This window comes from Hippopotamus amphibius, chromosome 9 (genome assembly GCF_030028045.1).
Source record: "Hippopotamus amphibius kiboko isolate mHipAmp2 chromosome 9, mHipAmp2.hap2, whole genome shotgun sequence".
NCBI classification, from domain to species: domain Eukaryota; kingdom Metazoa; phylum Chordata; class Mammalia; order Artiodactyla; family Hippopotamidae; genus Hippopotamus; species Hippopotamus amphibius.
Genome location: NC_080194.1, coordinates 105,186,517 through 105,203,096, shown reverse-complemented (window position 1 = coordinate 105,203,096; position 16,580 = coordinate 105,186,517). Strand labels below are relative to the sequence as shown.

General features: G+C 50.2%; 1 protein-coding gene across 8 annotated transcripts in view; it reads right to left on the bottom strand.

The window, feature by feature from the left end:
* Positions 1 to 16,580, bottom strand: part of CUX1 (cut like homeobox 1) — a 354,634-nt gene that overhangs the window by 15,139 nt on the left and 322,915 nt on the right. For 5 of the 8 annotated variants that reach the window (XM_057748078.1, XM_057748079.1, XM_057748081.1 and 2 more), the window contains 2 exons: positions 14,738 to 15,002; positions 7,118 to 9,900 (listed from right to left, as the gene is read on the bottom strand). The exons of the other annotated variants lie outside the window; for them this stretch is intronic. In XM_057748078.1, the coding sequence (XP_057604061.1) occupies positions 9,192 to 9,900; positions 14,738 to 15,002 (974 nt within the window). In that variant the 3' untranslated portion in view covers positions 7,118 to 9,191. Of the gene's footprint in view, positions 1 to 7,117; positions 9,901 to 14,737; positions 15,003 to 16,580 lie in introns of those variants that run through there. 8 annotated transcript variants of the gene reach the window in all.

Sequence of the window (16,580 nt, the reverse complement as noted above, 5' to 3'; positions counted from 1 at the left end):
AAGCAGGGATGCAGGCCCCTGTGGAGCACGTGCCGTGTGCCCAGATGGGTCCCCAGACCCCCATGCTCCTGGACCCCCGGCCCAGGTTTCTGCCGACACCTGCCCCGACGCCGCACGCCCTAGGAAGCACGGGAAGGCAATTCTTCAGGTGACTTTTGGACCCAGAATGGAAGTGTTTGCTGCTCCTCCTCAGGCCAGAGCCCTTTAAATAAAAACAACCCACACGTGCTTGTGTTTGTATAAAAGATATTTACTTCGATGATCACACCTAGGGTGCTAGTGAATAATAATACATGGTGTGAGTTTCATACAGTGATATTGCTTCTCCATATCATATAGGGACCGTTGGACAGTGCTGAGAACAAACATCGTATGGCTAACCAAAGACACGAGGGACAACGCCCAGGGGCCGACGGTGCCTCCCCCACCCCCATGCCAGGCGGACCAACTTCCGACTTATCATGTCGAAAACAAATAGCAAGAAATAAAATGTTACCAGAGGTGGGTCACAGCAACACCACAGAGGCTTTTCTCAAAGCTATTTGTACAAAAATGATGCTTTTTTTTTTCCTCTTCCTTTTTTTGGTCAATTGGGTCATTGTGAGGATTAAAAAAAAAAAAGTCTGTGATTGTGAGTATGAACAAACGAGCTCTAAAAACATCTAAGACTTAGTGCGTTACAGAAAATATAAAATACTGCTAAAATGTAAGACACCACAAGACACGGGGGGTGGGGGTGGGGGTGGAGGGGAAGCTGAGCTTATCAGGAGTTGTCTGGAAGAGGCCCGCCGTGCAGCCGGCCGTCCTGTGCTGTGTTAGTTAGTAGTCTGGGCAGGAGCGTGGCCACCCGCTCTCACGGCAAGTAGTTTATTGCACAATCGCAAAGAGCTAGGTCTTACTCAGTGGAAAGGGACGTGGGGGACATTGCCTTTTCTTTTTGCTTTTTCCCACTTTTATTTTATAACAAGCTATCCACAAATGCTTTCAGAATTTTGAACGCATCCTCACGTCTCCAAAATGCACAGCATTTTCTGAGGGGGTCTCAGAGGGTGGGACACGAGATGCCCGTTTTCTTAAGGAACGAGGCAGAAAACGGTGAGAGAGAGAGAGAGAGAAATGCATAGACTACCTGGAGGGAAATGAAAACCCTTTGGCAAGGGAGGGATGGGGGCCGTTATCTCATCAGAGGGCTTTGTTTTCAAAGAGACAAGGACAGAATCAGGACCCCAAACGATGTCAGAGGAGGGAAAAGTCATGGCACGGAGAGTGTGTCGGGGGTTGGTGGGCCTTTGGGGAGCCCCACCTCAGGGTGGCAGGCAGGGCCCAGCCTCGGCCTCCACCACCTGGCCCACCGCAGCCCGACACCCGATGAGCAAGCAACTGAGGGTCTCATCAGCTGTGCCCCTGGTCCAGCCTTCCTGCACACTTGACCACATGAAGGGGGAGAGGGGCTCCCCCCACCCTGCTGGGGTGGGTCCTTAAGCCACAGCCGGACTAAGAAACACGGTTGCTCTATAAGATGGTTTTGACCAACTTTGTAGGCAAGGAAAACAACAACAACAGTACAAAAGCCAACGGAAACCTGTCAGCCCACGTGAGCCTTGCCAGAAACCTCTCTCGCCCGAAGTCAGGCTCGGCCAGGCCGCCGTGCCCGCTCTGCCCGGGGCTCCTGAAACGTCATGAACCCAGAAGTCTGACCAGAGGCTCTAGGAGGCTTTGGGGAACTGAGCTTCGCTTTTTCTAAGTCTCCTCTATAGCTCCAAGCGCGAGTGTCCTTCAACCCGGCGCTTCCTTACATTGGTAGATTTTTTTGTTCATCAACTCTCTCACTTTGAAAAGTTAAATGTGCGGAGACCAGCAGTTTTTGAGTGGCTACTCTGGAGACAGATATCTGATTCTGCTGGAGAAGCCCCTTCTGCCCCCTGGTCGCATCTCCAGACCCTTTGGTTCTTTGGGGCGGGGGAGGGCAGGAGGCAGAAGACAGTAACCACTGGAGTGATAGCAAAAAGCATTTATGACAACGACACAAAACAACAATACACTCCTGATAAGTACTTAAAGGATTAACCTAGTAATAAATAGAAGAGGATAGAAAAAAAAAAATTTTTTTTTTCTCAAGGAAACATCCTTTTATAATTATCCTCATGCACGCTGGCAGGTCAGTAGCAGTCAATCCATCTCAACAAGAAAAGGTTAAGTGCTGGAAGGGATGGCTGTTGTCTCACACTCGGGAGGGCTCTCAGCTGCTGAGTCACAGACACCCTCCACCCGCCCTGCCACCCTGCCAGCAGTGCTGGTGGGCGCCCGTGGGCCCTACACGCCTGGCTTGGTGGTCAGCAAGAGGCAGGCTGAGATGGGGGTTGGGGGGGATGCAGGGGAGGCCTGTTTTCCCTTCAGTTCATGAACAAATGGAACTACAGTGAAAAAACTTGTCCTACTCCTCCACGACCTGAATCGTCCTGGTCTAAAGCTTACTTTGAGTTCATTTGGTGTGCAATACATTACCTCTTAAAAATGAAGAAAAATGACTTCTATTGCACAGAGCTTTTACACAGTCATCTATTTAAGTGCCTTCTGTTTAAAGCAAACTATGCAAAAAAAAAAAAAAAGAAAAAGAAAAAGAAAAAAAAGGAAACGAAAAAAGGAGAAAAAAGGGAACCAGAAAACAAAAGCAGCCCTGTGCCACTTCAATGCATCTTGCTGACTGGTGTCTGGTTTCACCAACGGAAGTCCCAATGCTTCCGTACACACTGTGCTTCTGATTATTTTCCATAGGGGTGTAGCCGTGACATTGGGATATAAGGCACCTTTCCTTTCTGATCACAGAAAGCTTGATACATAGCATATAGCATATTTTGTGGTAGAAATGAAAGCCTACACACTATAGAAATCACAGTAACACAGAGTCTACTTCTATAACATTACTGGATAAGCTAAAATAATCCATGAAAAGCAACTCAAAGCTATCCTCAGCGTTTAATAGTGGGGATGGGGAAGCGCACATTTATGCCTAGCCTGATGTCTTTCTCTCACTAACCATTTTTTTTTTTACTTTTTTAATTTTTTTTTAAAGGTTCTTCACCTACAATGCCCAACTTTTAAAGTTAGCATTTTGGAGGAGACTAGGCGCTTTGGAAATGTCTTGTTAAAGCTAAATGTCACTTCATCCAAAAATGAAAATGGGGAGGCTGCCACTGACAGTGTGGACACAGTCTCTTTGGAGGGGAGGTGGTGATGGAAGGTGTGGTAGCAAGGCCCGGGCTGGTGGGGGCAGTTCCTGCAATGGGACAGACAGTGCGGTGGAGCGGTGGGGGTGGGGAGCTGCATTTCCTTCTTCCTCCCTGACCAGGGATGAGGCTCCCAGGCTGCTGGCGTAGGGCAGACTCTGGGGCAGGGCTCATTTTATGCTCAGCTCACCACTCCCCACGCCCCTTCCTCTGCTGCCTCGATCTGCCCCTTAGTGCTCTGGCCTCAGTTTTCCACACATCTCTAAGGGTCTCACAGCCTCGATCTTTTTGGAACTTTCATTGGCAACTTGCTTTCCCTTCTTTTCCCGGTAGCTTTCATCTACCAAAAGGCAGAAATGCATGGGAATGGGAATAACATTGTCACACTTGACCATCCTCTCAGCAAGCAGGTATGCTGGCCAGAGTGACACAGTGAACCGGGAAACAGACGTACATCTTGTGGGAGTCCTAGGCCACCACCTTGCCACTTAGGGCAGGAACTCTGCCTTGGGAGTCACGAAGGCTCCTCTAATGCCATTAAGGCCCAGATGAAACCGCAGCAGCTGTGGGGGGATTGCTAAATGTGAGCTCCTCCGGGCAAGCGCCTCCAAATTCTTTCCATAAGGAGAACACTTTGGCCACCAGAGTGGGTGGACTCACACCCAACCAGCAGCCCTGGGAGCTGGCTTTCTTCAGCACGGGGCAGAAATTGGCCTATACTTTGGGGAAGAAAGGGTCATGTGACGGAAGGCTGGGCGTGTGGGCTGGAGAAGGCCATATCCTCTCCTGTCCTTGAGATGCTTCCCAGGGAGATCTCACAGAAGGGTTAAAATGATAACCTCCCAGTGCCAGAGAAAACAGAGCTCCCCAATGCCAGGTGGGAATCCTGGGGAAGTGTCCTCACGTGGCCGTGGAGGGGCAGCCCAGGGCAAGGGAAATGGCTGTGACAGATCTTAGCAGCTGAGCAGGAATGGGCAAAGTGCAGAGGCGGGCCAAAGGCAAGGCCCTCTGAGGCCTGAAACTGCCCCTGCCTGCAAAGGAAACAGCTGTGAGAGCTTCAGGAACAGGTGGAAGCCAAGAGGAGAATCCCTGTGCCTTGCAGAGCACAGCTGTCTGTCTGTGTTGCGCTCACAAGAGGGAAGCTACCTACCCACCAGGCCAAGATATACTCACGGACGCCACGCTTCTAGATTTTTCTCTTCCCGGATCCCACCTGCCTCACAGTTCTGAGGGATGAGAGCAAGTGGGCGCACGGTTAGTGAGGTAGAAGGGGACAAACGAGTGTGACGATAAGGGAGGACACCCAGGGAGGGAGCCGAACCTCCAGGCTGACGGGGCACAGACACCAGCCCACCACGCTCACCAGCACCTCGCCCCGCTCCATCTCCCCTGCACGCTGGCTTACTGGCCTCAGAGAGGAGCGGCTGGGATGGCTAAGGGCAGACTCTTGTTTTTAAAGGCCCGTCGAGAGGCGCCTGCCATAGTGCATTTAAGGCAAAGGCTGTTGTCCCCAAGTTCAAGACCTAGTAATTCACCATCGCTGTCTCACTTTGTGTTCCTCCCTGAAGAATGGGCGCTATGCTCCCCCTGCCCCCTCTGCTATTTTCAGGGAGGTTTGTTTTCCTACAATCAGAGAAATGAAAAACATTGCATAGAAAGTCAATAGAGTTCATTGATCACCCCTGCATGAAAGGACACGAGTTCAGGGAGAACAAAGAAATCCAGGCCAACTTTAGCCGGAAAGGCACCTGCCTGCAGACGGAGCTGTCCGGCGACTCTCTCGTCCCAGCCTCTTAGGGCACGACTGCTGCGTGATCTGAGGGTAGTTAGCGGACGCCAGAGCTTGAGTACAACCTGCCCTCTGCTTGGTCTGCTCAGGGCTGTGGGCTGACGTGGCCCCAGGCATGGAGACATTCGGGTGTTTCCTCTCTCCTGGAGCTGGCGGCTGAGCCTGGGGCTGGGGCGGCTCGGGAGGGTCTCTCACAGCCAGAGGGAGCACTTAACCCAGAGCTCTGTCGTACTCTGGATGTGGACCACCAACCAGCACATCTGGCTTTTAAATGGGGAGAAAACAAAGATGCCCACAGGAGGGGGATGAGCAGGAATGCATTTGTGCTTTGGAGTACAGGGAAACTGTTCCAGGGAGGCCATGAACTCTTCTCTTTTTGCCTTGGTCACTATCCCAGACATAGTGGCCATGGCTTGAAAGTAGTCAGACAAGTCAGGATCCTGGCATTTCCTGGAGATCTCTCCCCAGTCTGCTGACCATAAGCCACCTCGTGTTGTGATGTTCGTTGGGCAACAGGCTCTGAGAAAAACCGAGTTGGAGCTAGGTGGCTGTGGTAATCCTTTCTAAAGAAGGGCAGTCTGGTCGATAGAAATCACAGACATCCTGCCTGATCCAGACGTTCAAGGGAAGAGGTCACCTGAGAGCCAGGCGGCGGCAGCGAGCGGGCGCGGGGGCTGGGACAGAACCCACACCCCTTCCACCTCAGACACCACAAGAGAACGTGGGCAGGAACCAAGGGTCAAGAGGCTGGGTGTGAACACTGATTGTATGCGGAGCCTCCACTTAGCCAGCTAAGCAACGGCAAAAACCTTAAGTTATGAACACTGCCTCCAATTAACAAAAAGAAGCCATTTAAAATGGTATAATGGAGCTTGTAATTAAGTGTTAGTGTTTTATACAGAACCGTTTTCCCCAGGGGAGAGGTACAAATCAGCTTTTTAAACTGATGGAGCATAAAGAGGAAGAGGTCGCTGCCTGTGGGAGCTACTGCTTGGAGCGCCAGCCAGCTGCGGGTGAAGCCACGGCGAGGATGCTGTTCAAGGCACTTGAATATTGCTTATCACGATGAAAGATCAACCCTTGGACTCAAACTGAGGGGCGCAAAGAGGAGGGGGACACCCCCTCAGGTTTCTGTTATTTAGTGGCAGCTCGCAAAAGTATTACAGTGACAGCTTAACACAAGAGATCATAGGGTTGGGATCGCAATCAAAAAAATAAAATAAAATAAATAGAAAAAAAAAATACAAACATGGAACTGCAAGCAAAATTTAACCAACTGATTGTATCGAGCACCCAGATGTAAGTCTGGCAAAAGAGACAGAATGGAAATCAACAATAATCTAGTTTAAAAACAACAACAACAACAACAACAAAAACGACTAAACTGCCTGGAAGAGCCAAAGCGGTGGTTCTAGACGTTCCTATTTGGCCACTAGGATGGACAGATTTATGCTTTTTCGATTTCCTCAGATTTCACACCTTAGTAAGTAACAGTCATGCCTTTAAAATGAAAACACGACCCTAGGACTCCCTGTTAACGCCCTGCTCTTCGTTCTAATGAAAACCAGATGTTTGGAGATTCCCCACACGTGATGACAAAGTTCCTCCTTGAGGTGTTCGTGGAGAGGACACCACAGTACTGTCAGGGGCTCTGCTACTCACTGTCCTGAGGGTCACGAATGCAAACTTGCTCTTCTCAGCGCACCTGGATTCAGCCACATGTGAATCCGTTTTCCCCTTAAGCTCCTCCATGTTGAATTCTCTGCTCACTGAACCAGATTTCAAGTTCAGAGATGATATGCAACCATCAAAAGACAAACGGCCTGCCTCCCAGCCTCCTAGAGCCTTCTGCAAACTTCTTATTCATGAAAAGGCATTGTCTTTAGTGTAGTGACTCTTAAATTTGTGAAAACTTGAACTAAGTGCTGCAGTTGCAGGTTAAAAGACTGTAAATGAAATACATAATTTCTAAAACATCATGCAAGAAATGTGGTTTCACATCTTACAGTCAAAGTCCTACAAGTTAATTAATACAAGCACACTGAGGTGTAATAGCGGGAGCATACCTTTAAAATTAGAACTCCCTCCCACCCCCCCCAAATCAAAAAAAGGTAATATTAATCCAACGTAAGAAATAATGAATGCACCATTAAAATGTCATCCAAAGATGTTGACCTAAGACAAAGGTTTCAATGATACACAATACGGTCAAAAAGGTTTCAATCAGTAATATACAGTATGACAACTACATCTTGTAAATTATACCCAATACTGCCGGCAGTCTATCCCTCTAAAGAATATTTGCCCCTTTCATCCCTTCCTAACAATCAGATAATAAAATACAGCACCTATAAATAAGCAAAAAAAAATATATATATATACCGAAATCATCTATTGTTAGTTTAAAGATATGGCAATAAAGGAGTCTAAATTAGCAAACTTGTAGAAGCCATAACTGATAAAACAGCTTATTGAAAAAAGGTGGCAGTAATGCACTCTATGTGCGCACAGGTACTTAAGAAAATACACAGACGTATAAAATTGCACACACGCACACACGCACACTCTCATCCACCTCTGTTCTCACGCATATACACATAGACGACAGGAGGAATCAGAGACAAGTTAGACTTTTGATTTGTACTTAGACTGCCCTAAACTGTGCATAAAAGAACGTTCCAAGAGGCAAAATGAATGGAGGGCCAATGGTCTAGTCTGGAAGTGAAGAGCAACAACGTTTTGGTGTGAGTTTGGGCCATCTCTATGGGGGTGGGAGCCGAGCCCAGACTGCCACGTTCTCTCTTCTGCAGGGAAGGAAGGAGGCTTCCCACGACGTCAACAGTCATCAGTGCTTGTGGTGGGAAGAAAGGAGGGGAGAGAGAGAGAGAGAGAGAGCGCACGCACGCGCGCGAGCCCTGCCCAGGCCCAGGGAGTGGCGTCCCCTGGTGGGGCTCAGTCCATCAGGCGCCCAGGAGAGTGGTGTGAGGTGAGGTGCCTTCTGTGTCGCGGAAAGACTGCTGCCTAGAGGGGCGAGGGGCCCCGTGTGGCCCCAGATCTGCCTGCGGCGACCTTCGCGGCCTACTCTTTCCTCCTTTCTTTCAACGCTCGCACATGTGCAAGACGCACTAACACAGACGTAAGACACCATAAATTAAACAAAATGAATGGGTACATGCTACAGTTCTAACTTGTCTCCTACACCTCCGAGATATGAGGTCTGATCAGCGTGCTCTGCGGTTAGAGGTTAAAAAGCAGATTATAAAATACCTAGATTCGGATCTTTTCTTTTTGTCCTGATTTGGCCTAGAATGGAGTGTATTAAACAAACCCTGGTCAGCAAAAGCCCAGAGTCAGTTAAAGCTATGGATCAATGTGCACTACATGTCAGGATTCTATTCACATACAAGAAAACACTACGTCAGCTACCACAAAATCAGATATTTTCCTGATGTGACTTTTCTTTTTGTTAAAAAATATGTGGAGTAAATGTGTTTTACTTTAATTCAAAGTTTCAAAGGAGAAGATTCTTTACTTGAAAATATTTAGGAATCCAAACTAGTGTGTTTAGAGTCGGTTTGACTGTGCAATCTCTTAGTGGCAACTGAACAGCTACAAAAACTTTCTTTTTAAATTTTTCTGAAAAATCCCCCCCCCCCTTTTTCCTGGTTTAAGAAGATAATAGTGTATTATCGCTCTGAAGCCATTAGATGGCAGATAAAAAGCCCCCTTTTAATATGTGGGTTTGATTTTTTTTTTTTAAAGCCCACACGAAAGAGGAGGGCGCAAGGCAAAGCTGTAAGAGTTATTCCAGAACCTGTGGAAATCACTTAGGGCAATAAAAAAAACACTTCAGGGTACAAAAAAGCTCGACTACACATTTCCGTTTTCTTCCTTGAAAACACGACATAGATTGGGCTTAATGCTCCTTTGTTTTCTATATGCACCTTGGCCTATGGCGATTTTGCCCTGTGGCCCGCAGGGCGGTAAGTGCGCAACTCGGTCCAGGCCGCGGAGTCGGCGCCCGCCCCCTCTGCCCGGCCCGGCTGGGCCCGGTTCGGCCAGACTCGGCTCAACTCGGCCCAGCTCAGCCAGACTCGGCCCTGCCCGGTCAGGCCCGGCCCGGCTCGGCCAGACTCGGCCCGGCTCGGCGGGACGGACGGGCGGGCGGCGCCCTCTCAGAACTCCCATTCGATGGGCTCCTCCCGGCTGGCGGCCTTTTCCAGGCGGTGGATTATGCTGTTCAAGTTCGCGGCCTTCTTCTTCCTCAAGGGGTTGTCTCGCGAGTCCCTGGCGCCCGCCGCCTCGGGGAGGCCGAAGAGGCTCTGCAGCGAGCTGGGCCTGCGGGCGGCCGCCGGCGCGCTGGTGCTTGGCAAAGCAGAACTCCTGTCGGCGCCGTCCCGGGCCCTGCAGGGGCCCTCCCCCGGCGGGGCGGCTGAGGTAGCGGCGTCCTCCCCGGCCGCGGGCGCGGCGACGGCGGCGGCCGCGGGGTTTGGCACGGGCCCCGGGCCGTCCGCGGGGCCCTCGGGCGGCGGCGGCGGCGGCGGCGGCGCCCGGGGCCGGCCCTCGTCAGCGGCGTCCGGGGCCGGGGTCCCCGAGGGCGGCGGCTCCGCCTTCTCCGCCGGTCGCGGCGCCTCTTCCCGCTCCTCCGGGGCTGCGGCCGCCTCGGCCGGCCCTCCCTGAGACTTGCCGGCGGCCGCGGGGCCGCCCGACTCCTCGGCGTCCGCGGCGCCCGGGCCCTCGGCGGCCTCCACGCCGTCACAGCTGTCTCCCTCCGAGCTGGGCGCTGCCCGGCCGCTCCGGGCCGACGGCGAGTCGCTGGCCCCGGCCTGGCCCTGGCTCCCGGCCTGAATCTCCTCAATGAACAGTTCTCTGCGGATCCGAGACCTACGAGACACAAGCAGGGGGGTGCTGTGAGGGGGCTGCTGTGCAGGGGCGCCCCGGGCCGCTTCCCTCCCGCCCGGGCCTCCGGCCATCTCCGCCCCGACGCCCTGTCTCCATCCACCGCACCGCGTATCATACTCCCGACAGCCGCTGAGTTCCCTGCGGCCCCCGGAGCCGAGCCGGGGCTCCTGGGGGCCCCTCTTTACTGCCCCTGCTGTTTCCCAAACTCGGTGCCTCTGGGTAACCTGTCCCTTGTTCGGAATGCCAGTCCCTTGTTCTCCACTAGAATGCAGCACCAGCGTTGCTTATTTAATGGCACGGTTTCTCCATCTCCATCCCAGCCCACCTCCAACCAGGCTTGTGAATGGAGAGGTCCTATTCTTTGCACACCCCAGGCTTAACTTGGTGCTTGGTGTACAGTGATAAAGGCTGACTGAATTCATACAAGGAAATACAGCATGAATGATAACCACTGCTTCCTCATCTGGGCTTCGTGAGAGAGAACCAATTACTAGACGGTGCCCAGAGTGAAAATCTTCAGCGTCCAGCTGTGAGCCACGGGTCAGGGCCTCTGGTCAAGGCTGAGGCGGGATTCTGCCAAATTATGTGTCTCAACTAATTCCCTCCTCTGAAGGAAGACCAGGAAAGGGTCACTTTTGATCGAGCAGGAAGGAGACCATATATGTGCTCCAGCACATCAAGCATGTTTTTATCAAGCTCAGTTCAGCCTACTGTGGAAAGTTGCTTCACCACTTTGTCGAGTCTAAAGGAAACAGCTACAGAAGGGCCCTGGCCTTGCCTGTTCTGGAGCCCTTGGTGATGTCATGAAAGGGCTCTTGTTAAGTCTGTTTTGTTTTGTGTCAGAATTTCTCTTCCCTTCATGCTAACAGTACTAGGCTCAGGCAGAAGTCTCTCTAGGTGTTTCTTCCAGAGAGCTGAAAAAGCCGCTGATAATGAGCCAGCTCTTGGGGGAAAAGCATCTTCAGGGAACTAAGCACCAAGCCCAGTGTCTTGCAAAAACTGGGCCTGCAGAGAGCCCTGGGGTTAGGCGTGCATGAAGATATTTTCTGCAGTGCACATAACTCAATAAAGGTAACATTTTTTGAGAACCCATAATACACCAGGTCCTGTGCTGGGTTTAGGGAGGTTAGAGCCAGGGAGAATCTGGCTGTAGTTGAGTCCAGTGTGTCAGAACAGTGGTCATGGTCATCGGCTACATGGTGTTTTGCTCCGTACATAGGGTGAGCTCCGACCCTTGTCCTGAAGATGATGCCTGAGCCAGAGCTGCAGGGTGAGGTCCTGAAGGCCCCCAGAAGTTCCCAGGGGTAACAGAAGACTTTCCTTCCCTGGGGCTACCTTGGGAGCCTGTGAAATGGCAGCTCCTGTCAGCAGGTCCTTGGGCACTTTGCTGGGAGGGTGAACCTGCTCCTTACTGGCTTTCACGCCCTTTGGCAGCCAAAAGTGCCCATTGGGTTGAACACTCAACCCCATACCACCCTGGTTGGGGAGGAGGAAGGCAAGATGGGCAGCTAAGGGTTTGGTCCGATCCAGGCCACAGGCCCACCCTGGACTAACTCTGAGTCTCAGGGGCAGCCTGGCCCAGATTGCAGCATAGGCTTTTTGGAACCAGGCAAACCTGGGTTTGAAATCTGCCTTGCTGGGCAACTTGGACAAGTTCCTTAACCTTTTTGAGCTTCAGTTTTCTTATCAGAAAAATATGGAGAATAGTATCTTCCTTGCAGAGATGTTACAATTAAGTATTAATGTATACTGTGGACACAAAGTAGACAAAAGAAAAAAAAAAACTGTTCTCCTATTCTTATCATCCAGCTGCCTTTTGAATGACAAAGTCCCCGTTATAAGCACTAGGGCTGATGGACCTGGGATCATGCCCGGGGCCTGGGATCCAGGCTGCCACTTTACTGGCTCGGCCATTGTGTATAACCTTCCTCTGTAAGATGGGGCTGGCAGCACTGAATTTGACTACTGATCAGAGGAAGTAATGAGGTAACATCTATAAAGCTCTTGGCTCAGTGCCTGGCACGTGTTATATGCTCGGCAGGTATGAGACGTCATCCTTCTTAGCCTAGATTTGCCTCCATGTCCCCGAGGAAGACTGTCTTCTGGTCTAGAAAGACCAGGTCCCAGGAGCAAATCTGGTTTTCAGACAAGTCATGCAAGGCTGACGGGATGCCATGGCTTTTAGGGCTTGTTAGACTTTCTGCTGGGTAGACCTGTTCTTCTTCAGGGGACCAGGTGTCCTGTGCTATGTTGTTCTGGTATTCCTGGGTAAATGGTCACCCTAGAATACTTCTAACTTCTTTAGGGTGAGAGGAGAAGAGGAAGTAAAGTTTTATTTATTTTTTGATGGTGGCAAAAATCGACCCCAAGCATTACTCCCTAAGGGTTCCAGTGGTGCAGTAAAAAATAAAATCAACTTCTGTTTAACTCCTGTGGAAAGAACCTAAGAAACTGCCTTGTCGCTTAGGAATTAAACACATTCAGTGTGTGTGTGTGCTGAGTGATGCTGTGTGCTCGTCCTTTGTGAAGCCCTATGGGATGTGCTTATACTAAGGTAAGCTGGTCTGTACTAAGCATTTAGGGGAAGAGCTAAAGCCACGGAGAGAGTGCTCACTCTGTTGGAATCTCTGCTCTGCACTTTTTCTTTGGGTGACCTTAGGCAAGAGACTTCAGTTCTTTGGACTTTATGCCCAGTTCTGAATGACCTGGTGCCACTTCTCATCCAACCTATTTTGTGGCTTATAAAATTCTTCTGTAGTTCAGTTCTTTCAAGATCCTGCCTGTGTCATGCCTCTTCCAGGATATTCATCCAGATCTCTGTAGATGAAACTCATCTCTGCCCACGGTTCTCTCATTTGACTTACCTGCCTGCTTTGTTGTGGAGTATGTTTGACAGAAAGCATTTATTGAGCATTTGTCTACTCTAGGTCTGGACCTGAGCTCATGACTAAGTTTTAAGGTTCTATTACTATTCTTCCCATCTCCCCCTTCTCTCTTTATAGTTAAATTTGCTTAAATGCTCAAGTGAGGCATCTCCACAATGACCAGCTCAGCATCATGTGACAGCATTACTATGGTGGTCAGGGGAGGCCAGCTGGGAAATCTGGAGAGCACGTGCCCTGGCCAGGAGGCAGTGACTGCCACTCAGCTGAAGCCTGTAGGGGGATCTGTACCAAAAAAAAAAAGAGGCCCCAGCGGGGCCAGGGGAAATGCCTTTGGGAGATGTTTTGTGTGACTGGTAGCACCTTTACCCGGATACTCAGCAATCTACAGCTTTAGGCATTCCTGTCCAGGGTTATGATTCTTGAATTAAAATGGACATAACTTGCAGAGAACTCGAAAGCACACATTTAAACACACCTTTGTGTCTAGAAAGTGAAAACAGGAGTGCGTAACACCCAGTGAACCTCTGCCCACGTTTCCATTCACTAGCCTTCACTGCACTTGTTTACTGCTTTTGAAGTTTCCTAACGTGTAGAGGGAGCTCCATTATTGTAACTGCTGACCTCACTCTGCCTCTGTTTTTATCTGATTGGTAAATTTAGGATGAATAAGCTGGTTGTGCTCAGCTCATGTACTTTCTTTGTCTTCTTGGGAGCCAGCCCACACATGCGGAGGCCTGCCTGGGGCCAGTGCTGCCATGATGGATAAACTGGCCTGGTTTTAAGGGTCAAGTAGCAGGTCTGTTTGGCTCTCACACTAAGCTGCGTGTGCTAACGTGACTTCATCAGCAGTAAAGGTTATTATTTTGGCTCCCATCTAATATTTAAACATTTTTCAATTTGTTTAGAACCTGGGTGGTTAATTGGGTCCTGTCAGAAACTCCAGCAGAACCTATCTGATGAGGCAGGGCCCAGTTTGAGACACAGCTCCTCCCTCTAGCCCCTGACTGTGAGCTGTTGCCTGCCGCTTGTTTCAGGTGAGGAACCATGAAGGCTCCACCTGCACTGGCTATACATGTGTACTTGTCACCTTGGTATAACCAGGAGCACCTACCCCAGTTCTTTTGAGCCCTTGAGAAAAGGATGTTCTCATGGGAACGAGTGATCAAGATGGCCACATACAAGGCATTAAACAGGTGGGAATTTCCATCAGGCCACTGAGAATTCTTGCTTTCTGTCAGGAGGGAGTCTTGGTTATAGCAGTGATCAGCAATTCATCATCTGTCAGTGGATCTCCATGATCTAATCCAGACATTTTATCCCAGTCCTGTGTTCTACAGGAGGGCACTGGGCCTTTCTCTGCTCAAGTAAGTTATTTAACCCCTCTATGCTTTATGTTTTCATCTATAAAATGTGGAAAAAAGTGTATCTCTTATATAGTTGTGAGGATCAAGTAATATAGTGTCTCTAGACCTCGTAGATGCTCAATAAATCTTAACTCATGACTTTCTCAAAAGAAGGGTTCTTATACTACTTAATTTATTTGATTATATAACTAATCAAACTCATTTGGAAAACAATACTGTAAAAGACCCTGAGAAAGCATCAAAGAAATCGCTAAGGAATACACGGTCTCTACCATGGAACCGTGAATGACTATCCTCTCCCTTTTTAAATGACAGTGCTGAGAGGAGATTTATTTTTTCTGGTCACAGCAGATGTGGATTGTCTCTACATGACTCTCCATCTTTGGGGTTTAAAACACCAGTAAAAATAAAAAGCCAACTAACTGACCAAACACCAAGTTCTCAGTCCCCAGCATGTCATCCCGGTGCACAGTGAATGGCCAGCCTCTGTAGTACCAATCTGCCTCTTCCCGAGGGCCGAACGCGCGTTCTCTCGGACCTGTGACTTACTGGGCAAGAGCAGGGCCGTACCTGTAATTGTGGAACCAGTTGATGACAGTGCTGGTTTTCAAGTTGAGCTGGGTGGCGAGTTCTTCGATGGTTTTTGGTGACGGGTATGGCTTTTGCTGATATGCTCGTTTCAGAGCTTCTTTCTCTTCGGGAGCCAGCACCACTCGGGGCTTCTTCAGCTGGTGCTGGGGCTGGGGGCTGGCGCCCTGGCTGTAGTCAATGCCAACGGAGGGGGGCTCGCAGGGCTGGCTGTCGCTGACCGAGCTGTGCCGCCGCTTCATGTAGGCTGAGGGAGGGAGAGAGGTCAGCCTGAGGAGCAGGCCCGGCGGGGAAACCCGGCCAGGCCCCGACCCCCATGCTGCACAGTACACCATCCGCTCCCAGTTACTTTTGTGTGGATTACGGCAGCTCCCTGCTCTTCTGAGAGCATCTCAAAACACTTGGACTAGAACCATTCTGAAACCCAACTCACAGTTTAGTGGGGACACAGAGCAGTATACAGGTGGGGTGTGACGAGGCAGGCACAGGGTGCCATGGAGGGGGCTGCTGAGGGAGAGTACTTGGCTCAGCCTCGGGAGGGGTCAGGGGAGGCTTCCTGGGGGATGTGATGTTTATACTGAATCTTTTTTTTTTAAGAACTTTTATTGAGATACAATTGACATACAATAAACTGCATATATTTAAAGTGTACAACTTGATATTTTTCTTATTAATAATGTTTATACTGAATCTTGAAGGACAAAGGGATTAACCAGAAAAAACAGGCAGTGAGGTAGAAGATGGTAGGAGTTTGCTTCAGAAAGCAGGAATAGCGTGTGCAAAGACACAGAGGCAGGAAACAGCACAGTCAAAGCGTGGTGTATGTGTGCATGCATGTGTGCGCGCGTGTGTGCGTGCGAATGCATGCAGGGGGTGAGTGGTGGTGGAGCTGTCGGACATAAAGCTGGGGAGATGGGCGGGCAGGGTAGGCCACAAGCTTGGCCTATATCTTGAAACCAATGGGAAGAGATGAAAAGATTTTAATGAAGGGGATGATGTGATTGGCTGTTTCTGAAAGGCTGCCCTGGCAACAACTTAGAGGGTGGAGTGAGAAGGACTGGAAGGAAGAAGCTCAGTTGGGAATTAAGAAGGATAAAGATTTGCACTGGACTTCCCTGGTGGCACAGTGGTTAAGAATCTGCCTGCCACTGCAGAGGATATGGGTTCGATCCCTGGTCCGGGGAGATCCCACACACTGTGGAGCAACTAAGCCCGTGCACCACAACTACTGAGCCTGTGCACTACAACTACTGAGCCTGTGCACTAGAACCCATGAGCCACAACTACTTAAGCCTGCATGCCCTGGAGCCTATGTGTCACAACTACTGAGCCTGCATGCTGCAACAACTGAAGCCCATGCATCTAGAGCCTGTGCTCCACAACACGAGAAGCCACCATATTAAGACCGCACACCTCAATGAAGAGTAGCCCCTGGTCGCCACAACCAGAGAAAGGCCACATGCAGCAATGAAGATCCAACACAGCCCCTCCCAAAAAATTAAAAACACATTAAAAAAAAAAAAAAGATTTGCACTAAGGCAGTGTTGATGGGGTTGGAGAAAAGCAGACAGGTGGTGGAGCTGTGAGGGGTAGAACTGACAGGACATGGTGACTAACTCAGTGAGGGACCAGAGTGAGCTGGGCTTACGATGGCTCCCTGGTCTTAGGCATGGGAGCTGAGGTGGGTGCTGGTGTTGTTGGGCTGGGTATCACAGAAGGAGCAGATTAAAGGGAGATGATGGTTTGTCCTGGAAATGTGGAGTTTGAGGGGGTCTCTGGGTTATCCACATCGAGATGTTCTGTAGGCAGTTGGAAAGATAGGTGT